The following is a 23,066-nucleotide window of genomic DNA, read 5'->3' on the forward strand; positions in this document are numbered from 1 at the left end:
GCGCTGCGGCGCCGTGCGCATTGTCTTCGTCAGTCGGTGCCTGGGCCGTGTGCGGACCAGAGGCCCGTGGAGCTTCTCGCGGATGATCGCGGCCTGTGCGCCGTGTCTTTGCTGGTCGCCACCTGCAGCTACGCCGTGCGCTATCTCTCATTGTGCAACCTTTGTGGAACGTATGCAGTTCTCCTTCGGAAGTTATCAACCGGAGCAGATCGTCATTTAAACCAGGGACTAGAGAGCTCTGTTGGTGCTGTTGAGGGTGCATTCAGTGGTTACGTTTCCCGTCAACTGCTGGTCTTTCAGGAGGCATACCACTTAGCTTCGACAGTCTCACCCTTGCATGATTCGCGAAACCCCTGTTCAACGCTCGTTTGCCATCTGCTCGGGCTGTGCACTATTCTATGGTCGTACTAATGTTAACACGCCTGAGAGCGAGCTCCCTCTTTGTTGATCTGTGCTGCTCGTGAGGGCATGTTCGCTATGTCTGTACCAGTGAGGCGCGTTAGGTTCGCACTAGCGACTTGCAGTAGTTCGTAGAACTCTTCCAACTGTTTGGCCGGACAGCACAACTTCTTGCGCTGTGGTGTTTTCTTCGTGTCTCCCGACTGTGCTGATCCACGTGGTGTGGTTATGGCAACGTCGGGGTGCGCCGACTCGTCGTCCACCGACAGCGTGTCTTGACGAAACGTAGCGTGCCCTGCCCGACCGCGATCGTCGTCGTGGCTGGCGGCCATCTTTTTTTCGAGCGCCATGTACGCAGCTCGGGAGCCCGTGTATCCGCCCTACCACGACCACCACCACCAGCAGCAGCAGCAGCAGCACTCGGGTCTGCACATCCTCTGCCAGGTGCGTCGACACCGGTCTATCCCGCATGCCTGATCGTCAACGTGCGTAGCATTTAATGAGCTCCCAGAGCTTGCCGTCATACCTGCGGCAGGCCGTGTTATTTGTTTGCCCAATTTGTGCTTACCGCATACCTCTGAAACTGTAAGTGTTACTGCGCAATACGTTTTCGTCTGTGTCGCACTGAAGTTGTCATGGTTTACAATTTGCGCGTCTACTCGTCCAATAACATTTGTCACCTGTTACAGGGGTGCTTTGGCAATGGTGTAGTCGCGAGCGTGTATATCTGTCAATCTAGCATCAGTATAAATTGAAACGCGAAGAGGAAATAACTGATCGGCACGCCCGCTGTGTGCAAACACATGGAAGTGCGACGTGTAATCGCTTTGTAACCGGTTTTTTAAGCATGGAGTAGTCCGAAGTGTATTTTTTGAAATCTGAATTAAGCAACTGTTACAAATGCAGAGGTGTACCTATAGAAGCCCATTGGGGTAGTTTCGGAATTGTTCGCGTTTGAAGTTATATGCTCATAGTACACGCATTATGGAACGAGTGCACATTACGCCTTTAAAACAGTTATATAGTATGTCATGTAAATTTCAGTACCATTGGGCTTTACTAATTTGGCATACGTCCGGAATTGACATTTCTGTAAGTCGCTCTTAAGTGAGCCTTTCTTCACATACCGTTGTCGTGTGCACTCGTTGGCAAGATTTAGATATTTTAGTTACTGGCGAAAATTTATTATCGCTCGAAATATTCGCTCATGGGGGTGCTTGGCGTAGCATAACGTTAGCGTAGTTTAGTAAACGGATACGTAAGTGCATGCCTACGTATAACGCTCATAATGCGCACAGGTTCGCGGATTCGCGCTACCGAGGGGGTAGCCATTCGCGGCACTTGGCGCGCACATCATCGCCATCGTGGTCTAATTAAGCTCTGTGCATGACTGTCAGGACTCCCCTGAAACACTCCACGCTTTACCGTGCTAGCGGCGTCCGATCGCTTAACCAAATAGTCCCATCTGATTGTCTGTCGTCCCCGATTGCGTTTCCCTTCCATTGACATACAGAGCACCAGGAATTCGTCATACGGACGTTCCTTTCTTTAAATGTCCCGCCTACAATTTGTACTTTCCCTTACTTTGACCCCATTTCTTCCTTTCGAGTACTCTTGTTTCCTTAACGTTTTACTCATGCGTTCAATTAACTAACTAATACCCCGTTTAAGGAAATCGGCAAGATGTTTGCTCGTGGCTTGTAAAAGCTTGTCATGCGTACTCCCAACGATATTGATTTTTCTGCGGGTGATTGTTCTCGTTATGTGAAGTTATATCCGCTGCTTCAGTAGCTAACTACTAGTTGTAAACATTGGTATACCTTTGTCAAACTGCTGATCATCGCCATCGCGATATAGTTTCTTGCGCCATATTTGCAAGCGAAGCGTAGCCCCCATAACATTTCGTGGTTTCACTTCCTTGGTGTAAGTCGTGCTGAACGCTGGAACACTGGAACGTCACTCATCTGAAAGCATCTGAAACTGTCACACTGTATACAGCCGACAAATAGAACAGAGCGGTAGTATTCGTTTGTTTGTATTGGAGGTTACCTTTTATGAAACCTTAAATCAGGTAAGACTGGTAAGCTATTTCGAAACCATACTTTATACATTTGGTGGGAAGAGGCTGATTATTACTGCAGAAAATGAAGGCCGAATTTGTCATTCTTTCTTCGTTTTTTTTTTTTTTTTCGTTCCTTCTGAACGCAGCAGTATATAGGCTTCCTTTACTGGTATTGTGTCTGTCTGAATAGACGCTGTCCAAAAGCATGTTTTGGTGCCAACAAAATACATTACACGTACATGACTTCACGGTGGTCTGGTGAGGGCGGCGTCTCTCGTTCTTGCATTCTTTTTTTTTCTTCTTCTTCTTACGAAGCCTCCTCTCGCAGGAAGAGTGACAGTTTCGTTGATTCTGAAGCGTAATTTGCTGATACCGCCGACGAGAAGGGGGCGCTGATGCCCGTGCTCAAGCTGGTGTAGGGGTGCTTATAAAGGCTCCCTACCGTGCTCTCGATTCTCAGCCAGAGAGCGGAGTACTTCCGTAAGACCTCGCTTCACCTAACAGCGCTAGACTTGAATAGGGTGAACGAAATTCGTCCGAGATGGCTGCGGGCGTTACATTGGAAAGGGCAGCTTCTTCTCTTCGTCTATGTCTTCGTCCAGTTTCGAACCAACTAGCCCAAGCTTCCATCCTGGTTACATTGGACTCTGTGCACAAAGGCGTTTCAGTTGAACGAACTCGGTATGAGGCAACATTCAGTTCTACGAACCTCTTCGCGACACGGCGGCGCCTATATACGCGGTCACCTGGGCCTATGCTTGAAATTGCCCGGCGGTAACATTGCTCAGCGGCACCACTCCCTGCGCTGTTAAACCATCCGAAGACTCGAAACGTGTCGTCAGTTCATAAATGACGTCCTGCTATCAAAGTGCAAGTGCGTGTGAGCCTGAAATTCCCTGAAATTGTATTTAAAAAAAACGGTCGATAGACGTCAGAAGTTTCATTGAACTACACATGCTTCATTTTAGCCGCCCTGCAGATGCGCCGCTGTCAGAATCCTGGAGACATTGTATAGATGAGCCACCCAATTGCGTTCGCTCATTTCTGTGACGTCACGGTGGAGCCTCGTTCATTATCATAGTCCCTGAGGTACTACGTTCTGGAGCGCGGAGGCACAGTTGGGCTGGTGCAGTGCGGTTTTGTGGGCGGAGCTCGTGGAATTCCTAAGTTGCCACTGTATATAGTTCTTCGCCGTTTGGACTTTTCCCGGATGTAGGCGTGAGGATATCGGGATCCAGACCACTGTTCCACGGGTGCAATTCTCATCCCCCGTGCTGGACCAATCCCGTCGCTCATCGCCTTCGCGATCATCGATGTTCGAGAGTCCGCATCTGCTCGCCGCTCACGACGTTGCGTGTAACGGTGGCTGCTCACGGGCAGATTGTTTGCAAATGCGCCCCGGCTTTCTTCGCTCCTGCCGACAACCGTGTCGCCGTCGTCGGCTAATGAGTTCCGATTTGCTTGAGCAGCGATCCGTTTTCGAGGACCGCTCCTTGAGGCGCCGCGGGGTAGCGCTGCCGCTGCCACAGGGGGCGCTCCGGGAGGTGTTCGCCGGAGATAGTATTGCAGCTTGAGATGCAGAAGCTAAATATCTCCGGCTGAATACCTCTAAATGTTCACCTTCAGGTAGATACGTGTCGAGAGGAGGACTATGTTTTGGGATTCAACTTTAATGCAATGAAATCTAGTTTCCTTTTAATTTGTAAGTTTAGCTTGCGGCATAAAACGGCCGAAGCATCTCATATGTATACATACATAGTTCAGTCATGTCCAGCAGGGATCAACGGACTGGTTGTGGCGCCTAGGTGGGCGCAGTCCGTCACAGCTCGACGAGAGTATAGCGGTAGGTCTGCGAAAGCAGCTGGGCGAGGGTAGAAGGGACAGGTCGTATCGATCAGTATTGATCATACATAATTTAATGGGACAGGTCAATAGAAAAAATTGAAAAGCGAAAGCGAACAGAAACGCTTAACCCTATGTGCCAACTAGACCAACAATAAACTCACCTTAACGGAAACGCGGATGCAATGGGGCACGACAAGAATTAGGCTGTGCGAAGCGCGTGGAAAGAGTCGTGGTTCCTGGAACTATACGCACAAACACTACCACAAGTGTAGTCGGGACAAGGCTTTAATGAAATGATTTTACAAGACCATATGTATATGGGCACACGGGAAAACAACAAAGAATTACACAGTACGGGTATACATATAGGCTGGGAGTTCTTTGAAGTTGGAGAAACTCGGAGCGAAATGTGTTTGTAAAAACGAGTGAGGAACAAAAACAAATAAGCCGACTATTCAGCCATAAACACCTTGACTCGCAGGGAAGTAATAGAACCAGGAAACTAAATAAGCAATGCACTAAAGCGTGGTCGGCAGTGGCAGAGAAAAGGGTGTGAAATGTAAAGTATAGAGATTTATAAGAGTTATATTCGTTAGGCACTGTGTAGGAAGTCGGCTGTGGAACTGTATTAGACAGCAAACAATCAAATCTGAAGGGCCGGAAAAGCTTTATGATAATTCAAAGTGGCTGGTGTACTGTATGCCCGAGAACGCGGAGTCATCAGGGAAAACGTTCTTACCGCGATTCGCGCATAGCGCGTACAAATGGTGCAGAAACCATTGAGCAAGTTCTGTTAGAATGTCATGGTATCTACCAAGCGATGGATGGGTATGCATAGTTACCTCGTTCCAGGCCTTGAAGGCGGTATGGGAAACGGAATGGATCTGCGGTGGAGATTAATGAGATGCTGCTGGAATATAGGGGGTGCATAGGAAAGAGGGGTAAGCAACAGAGGGGTATTTTTGAATAACTTAGCTTAGTTTATAAAAGCATTTGGAATCAGGCGCAAGTTGGAGTCAGCTAGCACAAGGCAGGGGTATTGGAGATCACAGGAAGAGGCCTTCGTCCTGCAGTGGACATAAATATAGGCTGATGATGATGATAAATTAAAGCTTAAAAGGTAGAAAAACGAGCTTGGTGTCGTGCGCCACCACTCCATTTCAAAAGTGAATCTCATACGTCATCGTCATGTGGCTGGGCACCTCACCGCAGACCGATGCTGCGCTAGTTGACAGGAGGGCGGCCCACGCATTTCGAGAAAGAAAACGCCAAAGGTCAAAATGAGTACACAGGACAGGTGTCCACTATTGAGTGAATTTATGCTCGAATATTTATTTATTTATTTATTTATTTATTTATTTATTTATTTATTTATTTATTTATTTATTTATTTATTTATTTATTTATTTATTTTACTTTCGCCTGTGAATCTGTATGAGCTTTGTATCTACCTTTTGACTGCGCATGTGCGACCCCTCCGCTTTCTTGGAAACTATTCAACAAACATCGAGTTGTACAGTGCAGAGGGAACGACCACAAAAAGGATAAGATGACACACAGAGCACGAACTGCCAACTGTGGTTTATTTTTCCAGGGCACAATTGTGTTTGTGGTCGTTCCCTGTGCGCTATACAACCCGGTGATCATGAACAACGAGGCCACATTTCCACTATCTTGACATTCAGTAAACTTTAGTAGTTGTAAGTGGGCGCCCGTCCTGTCCGCCCTCATTCCGCTCAACGACACAACATGATGCACCAACTGGCCCAGCAGTAAACGATTCTGATTGAATTTTTATTATGAAAAGAATCACATTGGTACGCTTAACAAGGACTCAATGCTTGGGGCTTTACCCCGCGCGTTCCGTGCTCTTCGTGTCGGTTTTTTTATGATCTTGTTCCCGATATGAAACGCATTCAGGGTTCGGTGCCACTGTGGCATGCAGGCTGCAGATTTCGATTCGTCGATGACATCTCGCATGCGTGCCTGCTCCAGTCCCTATACTCGTGCTATCTGCGTGCTCTTCCTGGTAGATCTGCTGATATTTACGTAGGTGGCATTTCGTGTGACGCGGCAGTCGATTCGTGGTCGTGCTGATTTCTTGCTTCACCGGGTTTGCTTGCGATCGAGCAGCTGTGTGCTCTGTGGAGATGCGAGGTGTCGAAGAAGCAACAGAATGCTGGAAAAAAATTAAAGAAAAAAAAAAACAACTTTCTGGGCAACATGCAGAACAGAACTAGCTCTTGTCTTTACCAGGCGCAAGGCTGCGTAAATAAAATAAATGCACATCACCCTCAAGCACACGCATTTACAATTTTCCGTGCAGTATACGGCGAAATTGATTTGTGAATTTGTCATTGACTGCAGAGGGGAACTGCTGAAAACATGCGGGCTTCTGTCGCCGTTGACATTTTCCCTCGCTGTGAGGTATACCGGATGATTGCTATAGGGTCTCAAAGTGAACAGCAAGGTTCGCTATCGACGACAGTTCGTATTTGCGTATATATGATGTAGGCACGTGCGTTTTACTTTATCCCGTTTTCTCCGAGCGGGCGCGATTTTAACGTATAGACGCTTCGTACATCGCGCGCCATTTTGCTTGCACGCATCTCGCCGCAAGAACTTACACGCTTCCTCGAAATACCGGACTAACGGGTGGACAGGCACGCAACACAAGCAAAATGCTGTACACCCGTGAGCAAAAGTATACGGACCACAGGGCCGCCGAAAAAACTGAATTTCTTCGTAATTAACATGCATAAACTGAAATTGACGAGTGCACTGCAAAGTTTGCAATGCCAAGTTTGGGCTGCAGTCCTCAATTTCAAGTTGTATTCGCAGGCAGTTGAAAAAATCGGCTTTATCGCGTAATCCCTGGTTCGTATACTTTTGCTCACGGGTGTACATACATACAATATGCTAAGTCCTGTACTATACAGTGCATCCGCCGTAGTTGCTCAGTGTATCTAGCGTTGTGCTGCTGAGTACGGACGGGGTCGCGGTTCGGATTCCCGACTTCGGCGGCCGTATATTTCGATGGGGGTGGTACTACTAAGTGGTTCGTTTGGGGGAAAAAAAAAAAAGGGGGGGGGGTGGCAAAAACACTGTGGTACCGGTCTCCCTCTCTCTATTTTTATTTGGAGTGCAAGAATCCGGCCTGGACGATGAAAATTAATCTGGAGCCTTTCACTACAGCATCCCTCACAGTCTTCTTTCTGGGGTTTTTTATGTGCCGAAACCAGTTCTGATTATGAGGCACGCCGTAGTGGAGGGCTCCGGATTAATTTGGACCACCTGGGGTTCTTAAACGTGCGCTACAACGATTCCTCACAGTTTACTACAGCATGCAACGTACTTCTTTCGTCGCCTTGTGCGAAACGGATAAAAAAATGCGTACGGCGTGCGCCAGCGCTTATGCCACTTGGTCTCACGGCAACCGAACAGACGACTCGTGCGACAGTCATCGCTTTCCACCAACTCCTACTTCGGCAGCCGACGAGGCTTTTGGCGACGACCTGACAGGAGAAGGCGCGTGATAAGCGGTCGCGAGAAAACTGCCGAATCACTGCGCGACGCGGTTACAAAGACGGGAGCCCGTGGCCAGCGTTACGTCTGGAAGGCGTCTGGCGCCCAGACACGTACGTATCGTCTGGTCCAATGTCTGGTCTCATGTCTGCGTGCCGTCTGCGACCGTGCCCGCCGCCGGGAATGGAACAGATGAAAATCGCCGCTACAGGAGAAAGACCACGGTCGACGCGATGATTTATTTATTTATTTATTTATTTATTTCTATGGCCGTGGCGCGAACATAACGCCATGAACCGCCGCCTTGTGACGCGCCGTGCACTGCTATAGTCACGTTGGTATCTTTGGAACGAAGGGTGCGTGCGCGCCGCTTGTCCATCATGAATTGCTTCGAGTGACGCTGCTACTGCGAGCTGCCGTGACGATGCCTTCCCAGCGTGACTCGTCGGCGGCGGCGGTGACGCAGGCTGGTAGCCGGGACATCGGTGCGACGAGTTCCTACCTGAACCTGGATGACAAGAGCGTTCTCTGGAGCCGCCTGAGTGCCTTGCAAGTAATGGCGTCCGCTTCTTTTCCTAACGTATTGCGCGAGCGTCTAGGCCTAACCGGAACCGCCTTTCAACCGTGTCATGGTTTAGGATTGCGAGATGGCCAGATATGGTATAGCGCACGCACTGCCCCAACTGCTGCCGCGTCGTGGCTGTGTCATGACTGCACAGCTTTGTTTTCTGTTTGCTTCAGGCAGAGTAAATTGGAGACATGTTTAGCCGTGTCTTCAGCAACCTTTGTCAATCTATACTGATATTGTAATTTGAAGCCCAGAGTTACATATTGGTGAAGAACACTGTAAGCCGTTTTCGGGCGTAGTGCGTCTACATTACTTTAAATGGGTTGCGACTTCGTTTGCAAGTAGCCCAGCCATCTATGGCCCAACCTTTCGTTCGTTCCGTTTTCATAGCGACTCGAGAGTGGTTTCTCGTATGGGCTCCAGTTATATGCGGCGCACGCGCTTCTCCCGTGACATGCTTGTTTCTTTCACTCGTCACAAGGACGTGTCCTTCGTTAATTCCGGTGATTTCGATCTCACTCTGCGCAGTTTCCGCAAGCTACAAGATTTCGCGTGCTTGTTTGCGATATCAGCCATTACGTGGACCGATTCGCAGGCCTTCTGTTGCGGAACCCGTTCAAGCGTCGTAGTGTGTGCGGGAGCGCGATATTGGTATCTGCGCACTTGGGGATACCACGATGTCTCAGACTTGTCGAATCAGTGATGGAAATCACTGGCGCCGACACGGTGTAGCGCAGAAACCGGTGCTCGCCCTACGGTAACATCGTCTTGCCAACGTATACACAAGCGATGTCGACCTATTTTCAGCGCACCGGCGAAGTTTATTGCTGTGCTTATTTATGAAGAACATTTTGTGAGAACCTATGATTGTTCGTACATAGAGTCATTACTCTGTGCACGCTTTTTAAATGATCTCGCGCCGAGCGCCCGTTCACGACGTAGGTGTAAATAACTTGTCGTTAGAAGTGACTTTGCCGGTAGCTGTCGCATCATATTTCTATACGGTGCGAAGCAGACGCATGCAGAGAACGGGATGACTTTTGTTCGTGGTTCATATTCCGTGGTTTACGTGGTATGGTTGCCATGCTTGCAACGAGCGCTGTGAAACAGTCGTGTTTGTGGTAAATTATTGTTGAATTGAAAGTTACGCTGGCGTACGTATCTACAACTTCCGAAAGTTGCGCGTGGTGACAGCTGTTCTTCAGGGGCGCGATCTTGTACGCGTTCCAAAATGGAACGGATCGAGCCGTACACGATTGGTCAATTTGAACCGTGACCGCACACGATTGGTCAATTTGAACAGTGACGATCAAATTGACCAATCGTGTGCAGCTCGATGGAACGGACCGCCTCCGTTCCATTTTGGAACGCGTACAGGATCGCACCCCAGAGGAACTGTTGATGAGGGGCGGTATTCTGCGGCGATCACTTTCGCGAGATTTGGCGAGACTCGGCCGGCAAGAGCCAACGAGAGCTTCTTTCTCGCATTTACCCGATCCTTGTGCTGCGCATGCGTCCAGTGCCTATTCCCGCGACATGTTGGGAAACTATCTTCGAAAGCGATCGTCTCAGAACAAGGCAGACGAATAGATCGAAAAGAGAGAGCGCGAAACAAGACGTCAAGAAAAAAGAAAACATTTTTCGCCTGACGGGGAGGGAGCCTGTACAAATGCCACAGGCGTTGAGTTTCACCGCGCGGCCATTTCTGGCGTCGTGAGCCTGCATGCAAGACGCCGGTGCGCACCGTGATCACGCATAAACGAGTTCGCCCACGCATTCGATCCCCCCCGCCTTTCGTTCTGCTAGTTCATAGTTTCGCCTCTTGCACCGCCGGCCACATAGGCACAGGAAACCGTGCAGACGCTCCCTTCGTTCTCATTTTTGTTTTACCGCGCTTTATTTATAAAACTGAAAAAAGAGGTCAACGTTCTACCTCCCCCACGTATAAATAGTTAGCGAAGCCGTTGCTCACATAACATCTGATCGCGTCCGACCTAACCACAAGGGATGTTAGCTCCTTCAGTGAAAGGGTGTATGTCGACGTAATTCTTTTCTTTCTTTTTTGTCTTTTTTTTTAGTTTTGCAGCGAAATTACTAGCTGAACGTTTTTGTAAAATGCTGTTTTATGCATTGAAACACAAAGTTAACTGGAACGCCCATGCATTTCGTCGGGCACTTTCAAAATTAATATCTCGAAACTGGTTCAGTCCTGAGAATTCGTTCCAAGTGGTATCGCCTTGCGAACTGAGCGGCTATAATTCGTAGATTGAAAGATCTGCCGTGAAATAATTAAAAGGTTAATTGGCGTAATTATGTTAACTATTCAATTAGGTGTTTTGATTTCTCGTGGAAGTAATGGCCGCCTCATCGAGTAGTTTAGATCAAGGATTGTAATTGTGCTATCTGCCACAGACAATCTTCAAAAATTTGGTGCAGCTAAAATGAAACACCATGTATAGTAAGTAATGTGTGAAACACCCTGTATGTAGCACCAGCGATTTATTATGGATGCAAAGAGAGCGCTGGCGTAGTTTTCTCTGGCTGAATTTTAACGTGAGCAGATTGTTATTGGGGGTTTAAACAGTCCATATGGCAAATTGTGGTTCTCAATTAGTGCTCACGATAAATAATCAAGATTCTCGTGCGTATATTATGTTTGTCGTGACTATATATATATATATATATATATATATATATATATATATACAGGGTGTTTCAGCGAACACTTTCAAAATTTATTTAAGGTTGCCTGTGGCAGATAGCCCGATTCTAGTTCATGACCTGGTCTACTCGAAGCGGCGGACATTACTTGCACAAGAAATTGAATTGCATAATCGAATGATTAACAAAAATTCACTATTCAGTTTTTAACTAATTACCTGATGGCCTGTATTGCAATTTACAAATTGTAGCCGTGGAGTTCGCAAGGCGGATCCACTTGAAATTAATTCTCAGGTTGACACCAGTTTCGAGATATTAATTCCCGAACTTTGCGGGGAAATGCATTGACGTTCCAGTTAAGTTCGTGCTTCAATGCAGAAAAAGACGTTTTGTTTAAAAACTAACTGGAACGCCAATGCATTTCTCCGCAAAGTTCGGGAATTAATAGACAGTTTTAGTATTACGGAAAATGTTAGCGTTAGCGTGTTACGCACGCTAAATCTTTGCGGAACGCTGTTCGATAGAGTTTTAGTATAGCGTAAGACAACGATGCGCCGCTAAGCGCGAAAACCATCTAGCTGCGAGCAGTCAAAGCTGCAAACTGAGCAGCTCGACAACCAAGCTAGCCGTGTGGATCCACGCCAAGCCTTGAAACGAGCCTGCGTGGTCAAGCGCTCGGGCCGAGGGTGCCACCATGTTTGCAACGCTAGAAACTTAGCGAGCGTTTAGCGTCTCCGCTATATTTGAAAAATAGCGGACGCACGCTACCCGCAAAACTGTAATAGCGTTCTGAGCATGCGCAGTCTGACCCCGCTATTTTATTGCGTTTAGCGTGGTGCCATTTCCGCAATACTAAAACTGTCTAATATCTCGAAACTGGCGCCATCCCAAGCATTCGTTCCAAGAGGATCCGCCTTGCTAACTCCACTGGCTACAATTTTTCAATTGCAATATGGGCCATCAGATAATTAGTTAAAAAACTTAATTAGTGAATTTTTGTTAATCATTCGATTATGCATTTCAGTTTCTTGTGCAAGTAATGTCCGCCTCTTCGAGTAGACCAGCTCATGAACTAGAATCGGGCTATCTGCCGCAGGCAACCTTTAAGAATTTTTGAAAGTGTTCGCTGAAACACCCTGTATATATAGCCTCGACCTTTTTTTTTTTTTTTCTCGCACGTTTGAAAACATCACTTTCAGTTGTTTGCGACGCGTTACCGTTTGCGTCTTTTTCGCTCTAATGAATATCGCAGCGGCGCGCAAGCGGTGGCGTTTGAATGAATGATCTCGCGGGCTTTCAGCATGAAAAAAAAAAAAAAAAAGCTACAAGAACGGTGACGTGTCGCAAATAATTGGAAGTTGTGTTTTTGAGTGTGCTCTACAAATCTTGCATTGTGGCCGTATAATGTCACTCATCTTAATATGATCAGTAATCCATTAGTAATTACTATCATTAAAATATACTAGAGACGCCTCCAGGGAGGTGCTAAAATGCACAGTTGGTTTCGTCCGCACAGGAAGCTTTTTTAACGTAGTCGCATTTTTATTTTGTCTAATTTTATAGAAGTGTGAAATAGTTTCTTTCCTGCTACCCTGTCACACTTACCCCCACCGCCGTTCACGTGTCGGCAGTAGTATACCTAGCTAGACAGTTACAGTGCTGTCAGCAGTAACTTATTTTCCTTCCTTCGTATGTAAAACAAACAACCGCATTTTGGTTTAAGCAACGGGGGAGAGCGTCTGCTACGGAGATGGTAGCTCGCCTCATCGCGCAATGGCGTCGAAACACTTCAGTCATTTCTATATCTGCCATCTCTGAACCATTTTTAAATGTTTTTGTATTAGTGCGCTCTGTGGACGGCGTTTCACATCCTAGTGTATTACCAAATTTTCCGACAGGGCCCGTTGAAGAGGTCCGTTCAGTAGGAATTGCGCTGGAAATAGGTGGTATACAATACGAGTATAGGCATGATTCCCGGTGGTTCCAGATATTCAGACTGACTTGCTCTGCTGCTTCCTGACTTCCCCGTGTCATCGTATATATATATAGCTGCGAAGCCAATTGCTTTCAGCGCACGTGTTCATCCTCAGCTTCACGCTCAAACAAAACTCCGGTGATCCATCTGGACACGTTATCGCGTACGTACGTAGCATTCGTGCTTGGTAATCTATGTGTATTTGAGGCACACGCAGACTTTGCACGTATTTTGGAGGCCACAGCAGACAACACTGTAGCGGACGAAACCGAGGTGTGCATCTAGGGTGGCTAGCGCATCCCAAAGTTGCCGTTCTTGAGGAGGTGGCGGGGGTCCACCGTGACAGCTATGGCTCTATGCTGCTGTCGCAGTACAATCGAGTTCGCAGCCGAAGTAATCGCTCAAGTCTGCCGATCCTCGGCTTATATCGCCATATACTGCTGAGCCCGTATCTTGTTTTCTCTCTCTCCGCTTCGCCGCTGATGCACATTAAAATTCTATATTACTGCTTCGGCCACCTGCAAGCTGCGCCCGCGTTATCTAATCTGCGCCGCGTCTGCAGCTGGCTCGGCTGCAGCGCTGGCAGTTGGCCGAATAGCTACGCTGTGCTACTAATGCACTCAACGGTTTATCGCATAGCAAGCCGGCACCGCCAACACAAGTGTTTTCTCTCTCTCTCTCTCTCTCTTTTCTTTTTTTTTTTTTTAACCGATAAGACCACTGAAAGATCCGGCCGTCAGACGACTAATATCTTCCCGGTCGGTCGCTGGGACCACTTCAGATCCGACGCTCCGGAACGACCCAGTTCCCGATTTTTCCCGTTCCGGCTAGTCGTATGGCGGATTGGACTCTGAATCGTACTGGAATACCTCAGTAAAAACACATTGTGCAACCTTCAATAGCCACATCCACAGCATATATTCTAGCGACGCGCCATCCACCGTCTTCTCTTTTTTTCTGCTACCAAGCTGACTTATTGACGTATGTGCTGCGCATGCTCGAAGAGCTCTTTGGGGTAGTTTCCTTGCCCTTGCACTAGACAATAGCGTTCGAAAAAGATGTTTCTTCTTGAGGAGTCTAACTACGCGCCATTGGCTATTCTCCGCAACACCATTCTCTGAGCACGGAATCATTGCAAGGAGCAACAATTGCGGGAACTACGAGGTGACTCGCAGGTGGTCACAGCGACGTCGCGCTGGAGCAGCGCTCGCGCAGCTTCGATCGCCCTGCCGGAGACACGCGTTTAGTGATCGGCGACGTATTACATGCGTCGGCATTCACCACAGTGTCTACTCTTCGGCCACGTTAGCGAGCACACGCCTCCTTAGCACGCCACTGGTTCGATCCTCAGCTGCCGCGGCCTTTCTTTGGTTCTCATCAAGAGGGGAGTCCCGTTGCAAATTATTGCTGTACATTCGAAGTCGGAAAACTTTTTTACTACTGGAAATTTTCTTAACCCTTTGGCGTGGGATATATCGAGAAGGAGTAGCAAATGTTGCGAGCTCATAGGAGGCGAGCCACCCTCCCCGCAGATGAGGATAATTCCACGCAATATGAATGTCCCATTGCCTTGACCAGCGGCAACAAGGCTCAAGTTTACTTAGGACAAAAGTCACGTCAAGACCACCGCTTACTTTTCTATTTTCCGTTCTTCCTGCGCGGCGTATTTCTAGTGGCGGTTTTTTGCGCCCTGTCTGTTTCACGGGAGTCTCCGTGTTCGCTCGGTTCGCTGCAGGTGGGACTTATGACGAAATAGGCCAGACCTGTGACGATGACTTTGCTCGCGATTAAAACGGTTGTTCTGAGGGTGCGCGGGCTTTCGTTTGGATTCCCAACTGTTTTCACGTTGTGCATCGGTGTAATATTTTGCACGCAGAAACGATTGCCGTCGTGCCATCTACGCATTTGGGCCGTATTTTCTAACGTTTTCTAGTGTTTCCAATTGTTTCGGTCTTTGTCATTGGCCCAGGGACATGACTCGCGCGCTGGCGTTATCGCCGGGTTTAACCACTGGCGCGCCGCGTGATGAGGATTGAAAACGATGTAGAACGTTACACAAATTTGGGAGACGCTTAAGCTTCGCCTTTAAGAGTGGAACGCGATAGCATTCAAAGATCCTTGACTGCTTCTCACGCTTCCCGATAACTGCAGCTTAAGTAACCGTAATGGTTACCGGGAAACACTGCCGGCGAACGCTATGCACGAAGGCGAGCGTTTCTGGTAGAAACGCGGCCTCTTGCTTGGGGCGATCCCGGAGATATTGCACAGCCGCGCCAAAAAATTTGCTTAATTTTCAGGTTTCCGTTTTTGTTTTGTACTTTTAATATTTAAGTCTGAGAATATTTAACATAAAAGGCATGCGCTGTGGGTGTTTTGTTTCATGACATTTGTTTGTGGATTGTAATTCTCAAAATTCCGAGGAATAGCTTTGCCAAGAATGCAAGACAAGGTATGAGCAACATTAATGATAGAATGGTGGGGCAATATAACCGGCATATACCGCAGGTCATATAAGAAGGCGTGGCATATACATGTACCTAAATATATTCGGAGGGCCTGCGTGGTTGGGGATGATTTTCTCCGCCACCCGCCGACATCGCACGCCGACGCCGGATTTTCTACAACACGGGGCCCTTAACGGTTAATAAGTTTGTGAAGAATATAAGACAAAGTGTGAGCAACTTTGGTGGTAAAATAAGTATTAAGTGTTTACGGAGTGCCTGCGTGGTTGTGGTTCGGAATGATTTTTCACGGAACGACGGTCAGCACCGACGCCGGTATTTTTGCGACACGTTGCCCTTAACGCTCTCGCGTTAATACGTGCCCCGGGCCTGTTGAGCGGTCCATCAAGAAACTCCAGGTGGTCAGAATCGATCTGGCAAACACCACGCGCGCGACGGGCCTATTTCCATTCTGAGGGTGAGGAGGTAGTTCAATGCGAGCCCGACGGCGCGTGGCGGGGCGCGCGCGCGCCGACGGGCAGCAACCGACGCCTGGCGGGGGCGGCGGCACGCGCTCATTAGCGGCCGCACCGCCATTGTCCTCCTCCGATCAGCCGGCGAGCCGAAGGATGGCCACGCATGGCCGGCGGCGCCGAAAGGCGTTCGTCCCGTCTTGCCTTTGGCTTCCTTGTGCCGACACCCAAATCTAACCGCGACCTTATTATCACGGGGCTGTTCAGCATAGGCTATTTCTAGGAAGCCCGTCATGCTTTGCGCGCATCGCCGTGAGGAAACGGCGTAATCCGGCTGGCGTTCTGACTGGACCAGGAATCCTGTCCTCTGTCAACTGGCCTGGGTGGTGGATTTTATTGCGATAGCAATTATATGGACACTCCAAATGGATTTCTGCCGTCGGCGTCGCCGTGAGGTTCCGTATGACGTCAAACGGCGATGAAATCGTCGCCGTATGCTGTATGTGCGAGTGAAGGCGCGCGATGGACGCGCACTTTCACGGGGTGCGAATTTACGGCGGAGAGAAAACGCGTGTTCTGCGCCGTGCTCCCTGAAGGGCTGCAGAATTAAGCGTCTCTTTCCTCCTTTACAGTCACCATATATATGTATAGAGCAAACGCGACTTCTTCCGTCGCACGAAAGGCCGTGGGGGGACGGGAGGGAGGGGAGGCGACGTTTAGCTGCAGCACCAAATGCGTATTTATATAAAAACGTTGCGAGGCGAGAAGGTGGTAAAGACTTCAGACGCTGCTCTACGAGTGCCCCTTCTGATCTCCTCGAAAACCTCCGACCCGGCCCCAGAGGCACCGGAAACAGCCACCAACGCTGCGAACGCGGCCAAAACGCCGACGGTGTCGACAACAGTTCTGCACATTGCTGGTGCTGCTGCATGTCCAAGTTTAACAGCTGATAAAACTACTATCCTTACTCCGTATAGGTCTCTACTAAATTGCTATCGCAATTGATGCTTTGCCTTTCGGGTGAAACTGCGACATTTTTATAAGCATCCCCTCTGAATTCGCTTGTGGGTAGTGTTGCCAAGCTCGTTATTTTTGTACTTTTGTTGTGTTTTTTCTCTACCCTTAAAGTCCATGGCTTTTGCAAACAGCAAGCCATCGTTTCTCTAGTGTTTAGGGGAATAAATTCGAAACAGGGACTGTCAGAAGGCAAGTACAAGTGCTAACTTTCAACAGGGTTGTGTTAGCTAGATTAGTCCAGTTTTGAGACACTATTTCCCAAAGTGTGGGACGAAATACATGGGTGTTCCGGTTACTTTTGTGCTTCGATGCGTAAAAGAACATTTTGTTGAAAAAGTAAGTGGAACAACAGTGAACATTTACGGTGAGTTTGATGGCGCATATCTCCAAGGTGGTGTCATTCTGGGAATTCATTTCAAGTGAATACGCCTTGTAAACTCACCACCTACAATTCTTAAATTACGTTATGTGCTATAAGCTAATTGAGAAGTTATTTAGTGAATCATTGTTAATTAGTTGACTAGGTGTTTTGATTTCTCATACAAGTAATGTCGGCCTTTCTGAACATTTGAGTTCAAGAACTACAATTATGTTATCTGCAACAGGCAATTTTTAAAAACTCATTAAAACATTAAAATGATAAACTTGGCAAGGATTGACTTCTGTCCTTGTTGATGCATCATCTTTGATATGGTGTGTTAGCGTGGAAACTTTTGCACATGGACACGGGAAGTGACACACAGTGTGTGCCTTTCTGTGTCCGTGTGAAAACGTTTCCGTGCTAAAACGCTATAATTAAAAATGATCACCCAATATATACGACAAAAGCAAGACAGAATATTTGCGACATGTTCATGCACACCCATGCCTCTTGTTGCCATTCCTGTGCTGTACTGCGAGTTGCAGCCATGTGACACCGCACGAATGAGGACACTTGGATGTTTGATGTCAGCAAACAGCATAACAGTATGAAACCGAGTTGGGACAAATACGGGAAATTCTGTGTTAATGGTTATGGACAATGACACAAGGACAATGCGTTGTGTCTTCATTAGACAATGCTTCACATAACTTTGATTCCCACATGGTGTGGGATATGCATAAATATTTTTTCCTCCTCCTTTTGATGCGAAATCTCGCTTGTTTCTGTTACTCCGAGGAACCCGTCACTGTCGGGTTGTGCAGTGTGGATGCCACCCACTTGGCAACTGTTGGTAATAATTCTACTTGCCTTGCGTTCTCCTGCAGGCAGCAGACCTGTATCCTGCTGACGACTGTTGGGGAGGCTCCGAGCAGAGAGACCTCGGTGCAGATAAGGGCCCTGCCTTGGCCACTGGAGGTCCGCCACCTCACAACTACACAGACCCATTTCCGGGCGTCCTCCTCAACAATGCCACGCTGGGTCCCCCACCCGTGGACCACAGCAGTGCTTACCTGCATGGAGCTGGAGCCTTTGGTACGTTATCAGAAAGTGGCTGCCGTAGTTGTATCAGATGAAGGAAATCTCCAGACGAGTAAAAAGGTGTTCGAGTTGCCTACAGCAGGCAGTCCGAAGTCATGTCGAGCAGCTTGCCATTTTCCTTGAAATGAAAAGTATACAGTCACTAGAATGTTTTAGTTGAGCGTCTTTACGGTCCGCTCCGCTCCGAGTTGCCCCGCTAAGCCACAGCGGAGCGGCGGGTGATTTTCACGTTTTAGTTATGCGTCTAGCGTAGCAGAGCATACCTTTTGTAGTTGCAGCGTCCTCTGGCCAAATTAAGCGTAGTGAAACAGAATAAAAAAAGTTTTGTCACTTTACAAAGTAAGACGAAGATATATAACTTATTTGTTCATAAAGTATCTAGACGGGCTCTTCTAATGCGTTACTAGTTCATTTTATCGAGTGGAAAATGAAGCGTCAACTTGGTGAACGCCACATGATAGCCAGCGGGGTTGCATTTCGAATCCAATCCAATTCTTTCTAACGCCAATGCGCTGGCGACGTTTCTGTTTGCTGTGCTGTTCACTTTAATATAACTTATTTGTTCATAAAGTATCTAGTCAGGCACTTGTAATGTGTTACTGGTCCATTTTATTGAGTGGAAGATGAAGCGTCAATTTGGTGAACGCCACGTGATAGCCAGCGAGGTTGCATTTCGAATCCAACTTGGTGAACGCCATGTGATAGCCAGCGAGGTTGCATTTCGAATCCAATCTACTAATCATTTCTGGCGCCAATGCGCTGGCGACGTTTCTGTTAGCTGTGCTGTTCACTTTATTTCCTTAAAGAACCAGTTGGAGATGTATTACGCAATTTATTTGCACTCGCACTGCTAGTGCCTCGATGCACGCGTGAGGGCACGTGCATCGACCACCCTCGCTAGCGAAAGACGGCAGCAATGCTCCGCTTAGGCAGCTTGTAAGCGGACCGTGTTTCTCGCTCCGCTAGCCCACTTGCGGCAGTGGAGGTCGCATGAGCATTCATGCTTTCACTCCGCTCAGCAGCTAAGCGGAGCGTAAACGCACTAAACTAAAACTGTCTACTATGTTCTACCAGCTCTATTCTATGGGGTTGAACAAGAAAGAGGGGACAAAATATTTAAATGGTGGCTCGAGGCCTATTTGGAGAAATGGGCAAAGGAGATTGGGCTAAGTGTGACCCACTATGGAAATTCAGGATCACCGACTGTAGGCCCAGTTGGTGCATCATGTTGGGGCTTTGGAAGATTCCCATGCGAAGCTTCATAGTGAGTTAAGGGAGTTCTGACAACACGAGTTGAGGTCAGTGGTGACAGGACTGAGTCTTTTGCTCTGAAGATGTTTGTGTTCACCTCAGTTACAGAATGGTGGTAACAAGCAGCAATTAAACTGTAGCGGTGGCTGAGCATTCTAATTGCAAATGGAGGCCGCGCATGACTGGAGGCTGAGAGGATTTCTACTCACCTCCTCCACGTTCTCTGCCTTGAAACGTGGAGGAGGTGAGTAGTGTGAGAAGTGTGAGAAGTGTGAGAAGGATGGTGGCAGTTTCCACGCTCACGACGTAGGTGTAAATAACTTGTCGAGGTGCGGTCAGTCGCACACTCTTCATCCAAAGTTTGGTGAATGGCGTGTCTCTCTCAGCTGTGAGGGGGGGGGGGGGAAGTATCTCCAGTTCTATGAAACGGGAAAGAGGGAGAGGGCATGCCACCGCTGCATTATCGCTGTGAGGCAAGAAAGGCAGCAGAAGTGGCGTAAGTACCCTTTCCACGCAACCATCCTTTCAGTGTGCGCATAATCAGCACGTGATAACCTCACGAGGCCGCCCCTGGGATATTTGGATGCGTATGCGTCCCCAAACGATGGACAAGTGCAGGGAAGGTTAAAGGAAATAGCTTTTCAGTTAATCAGTTGGACGTCAGTGTCCCACTGTCCAGGAATTCTGCAGCTACGACAGCAAAGTAGATGAAAGAAAGCAAGGAAAGTCCCACACATCAGTTGCTCCTTGGCTCCGTTAGAGCAAGTGCTGCAAACAGCAGCCACGAGTCTGTAGGTTCTCGGTTCTACGCGAAATCACTTTTGAAACCACAGAAATTTAGCCTTTCTTTCAAATGGTCTTTCTGCACACTTCTCTATTCATTTGCGAAGCAACATTTCAAATCTGCATTACATTCTATGTTTCTCTGCAATTCTTTGCTATATAGGAGAGCATGATTCTTTGCTGTGTCTCGTACACACCCTTTGCTGAAAACATGTATACGTATACACAAAGCAAATTTCAGGACACCTAATTTTGCTCATTCTGAACAATTTCTTATGGAGGACAAATAGTTAAGAATGCAAGTATTATTGTTTGCGTAAATTCACCATGGGCTTTCATCTCCATTCTCACTAGGAATGTGAGAATGCACACCCCAATCTCCACCTACGCCATACCATTTTCCGCAGGGGGTTAGATAGCTCAGCTTGAAACCACAGGATTGCTCATTGAATTGAGGTATGCTCACTCAGGTATCCTTGTTTTACATTGTGTCATGGCATGCCTGAACTAAAGCGTGACAAATGAACATGATTGGGCCATTTCCTATCACATAACCCTTTTATTTTAGTTTTATGCATTCTTTCAGTGTGTGTCAATTGGGCAATGATGCATTAGCTTTGCATTGTTCACACAATACATATGTGTGAAAAATGTCATTTCTTGTTTTGTCAGATTGTGTATAGAGTGTCTCAGCTGGTATTGTTTTGTTTTGTTTTCTACTTACTGTGTAGTATTTTATAACATAGTCGTTTGATTTCTATATTCTGAAGTATACTGCTGTTCCGTTGTTCTATGGTGTGAAAAGTGTGTAAAGAGTGTCCTAAAATGCTTTTATTTTTCCTACATACTGTATATAGCAGTAGCACACCCAGGATCTCTGCCAGGGGGAGGAGGGTTGACAGTTAGCCAATACCATCTAAACAGCACTAATTTCAATTTCTTCGCGGGAAATTGTCAAAAAATGCGCTTTTTGCGAGTGTGCAGACGATTGTGCGTCTTACATCTTAGTTGCAGTACTCAAATGCGCAAGGAAAGAAAAGGAGGTGGAACAAAAGGGTGGATCAAGTCGGCCTCAGGGGGGGGTTACAACCCCTGAACCCCCCCCCCCCCGTCGTTGTGCCACTGGTATATAGCATGCAGTGTCTGAATGTATGCTGTTTTGTTGCCCTGTGGTGCTTGTGGTTGATGCCTCAGTGCTCTGGCCTTTGTCAGGCAAATTGATTGCCTTTAGCCATACCACTTGGGACATTTTGTAATTTCGAAAGACAAATAAATAACTGCTTTTAACAGTTAGGCCTTATTGGCCTGTTTTTTGTTTGTTTTTTCATCCGCAGGAACGACTGCCTGCACAGGGCTTCCTTGCAACAATGGGTCGTCGATGACCGAGGGCCCCACCTATGGCCAGGATTTCCCCGACTACCTCTACTCGCCTGGCACTGGCATGGCAGGCTACGGTGGGATGGGAAACATGACTGCTGGTAGTGGCATGGGCACAATGCCAGGAATGGCGAGCATGGGCAACATCACCAGCAATGTGACCAGTTCTGCATTGGCTTGCACACCCACGGACTACCTTCTCAATGACTTGCTCGCTGATGAGGACCTGCACCTGATGGACATGGTGGCATCACCGACAGAAAGTGAGTACCACTGCCTCATGCAATCGCAATTCAGAACCTAGACCATCATGATAAAACTACACCATTGCTGAACCTTGGGATGCTTTTCAGTGTTGCTTTAGTAATTTATATTATCACAATATAGCTGTTTCTTGTCATCCAAGCCTCAGCCTTGTAGATGTGATGCACTGCTCTGGCATATTATGTTCTCAGTGCAAGTGGTGTTGCATTGTTTCCCAAGTTTTTTCATACATAGAGAGTATTTCACAAATTGCAGTACAGGGACCTCCAAAGGTCATTACTTCATGTTCATTGACAACGTAGCCAGGAATTTATCGTATTTACTCGAATCTAACACGCATTTTTTTTTCCCGATAAAACAAATCCAAAAATTGCGTGCGCGTTAGAATCGAGTACGACCCTAAATCTGCGTTACTATATATAGCCGTTGGCATTTCAAAATGGCCGCCTTGCCCGCATCGAGCCTAGCTACTCTCTAGCCTAGCTACCATACCTTCCTCCAGTGCTGCAGTACACGTACTTAGGCAATAGTCTACCGTCTGTCTTCACGCTCTCTGCGTCTGCTCTATCAGCATGAAGTACCTAGTTCATCATGATGCCGCATTTAAAAGGAAAGTGATCATGTGTGCGGAGACGGATGGAAATCGGGCCGCATCACGTGCATTCGGAAAAGGAGAGGATTTTCAACAGCAAAGCAGTGCGGAACGGTTTCAGTGGACCGAAGCAGGACGTAATCTGCGACGATCCACTTCGGCGATACGATCGGCTTGGCCTTATCTTGAAAGCAATCTGCGACGGGGAAAGTCCGCCGCGCATGTATTTTCACCGCTTGAAGCGAGAGGAATGATAGGACGAAGGTCAATTCGCTCGCCGCGCTTCGTCACTCCAGCGTTTTGACAGTTCGTTTCCATGGTCAACGAGCGAGATGCGTTCATGTTTGCTTGTGCGCGTGTGACACCGTGCT

At 47.7% G+C, this 23,066-nt stretch overlaps 1 protein-coding gene across 3 annotated transcripts in view; it reads left to right on the plus strand.

Annotated features, from left to right (window-relative positions):
* LOC119455364 (segmentation protein cap'n'collar) overlaps window positions 1–23,066 on the plus strand; it is a 152,834-nt gene that overhangs the window by 78,135 nt on the left and 51,633 nt on the right. For all 3 annotated transcript variants that reach the window (XM_049668725.1, XM_037716750.2, XM_049668724.1), the window contains 2 exons: window positions 18,215–18,422; window positions 21,797–22,102. In XM_049668725.1, the coding sequence (XP_049524682.1) occupies window positions 18,215–18,422; window positions 21,797–22,102 (514 nt within the window). The remainder of the gene's footprint in view (window positions 1–18,214; window positions 18,423–21,796; window positions 22,103–23,066) is intronic.

Source organism: Dermacentor silvarum, chromosome 6 (genome assembly GCF_013339745.2).
Source record: "Dermacentor silvarum isolate Dsil-2018 chromosome 6, BIME_Dsil_1.4, whole genome shotgun sequence".
Lineage (NCBI taxonomy): Eukaryota > Metazoa > Arthropoda > Arachnida > Ixodida > Ixodidae > Dermacentor > Dermacentor silvarum.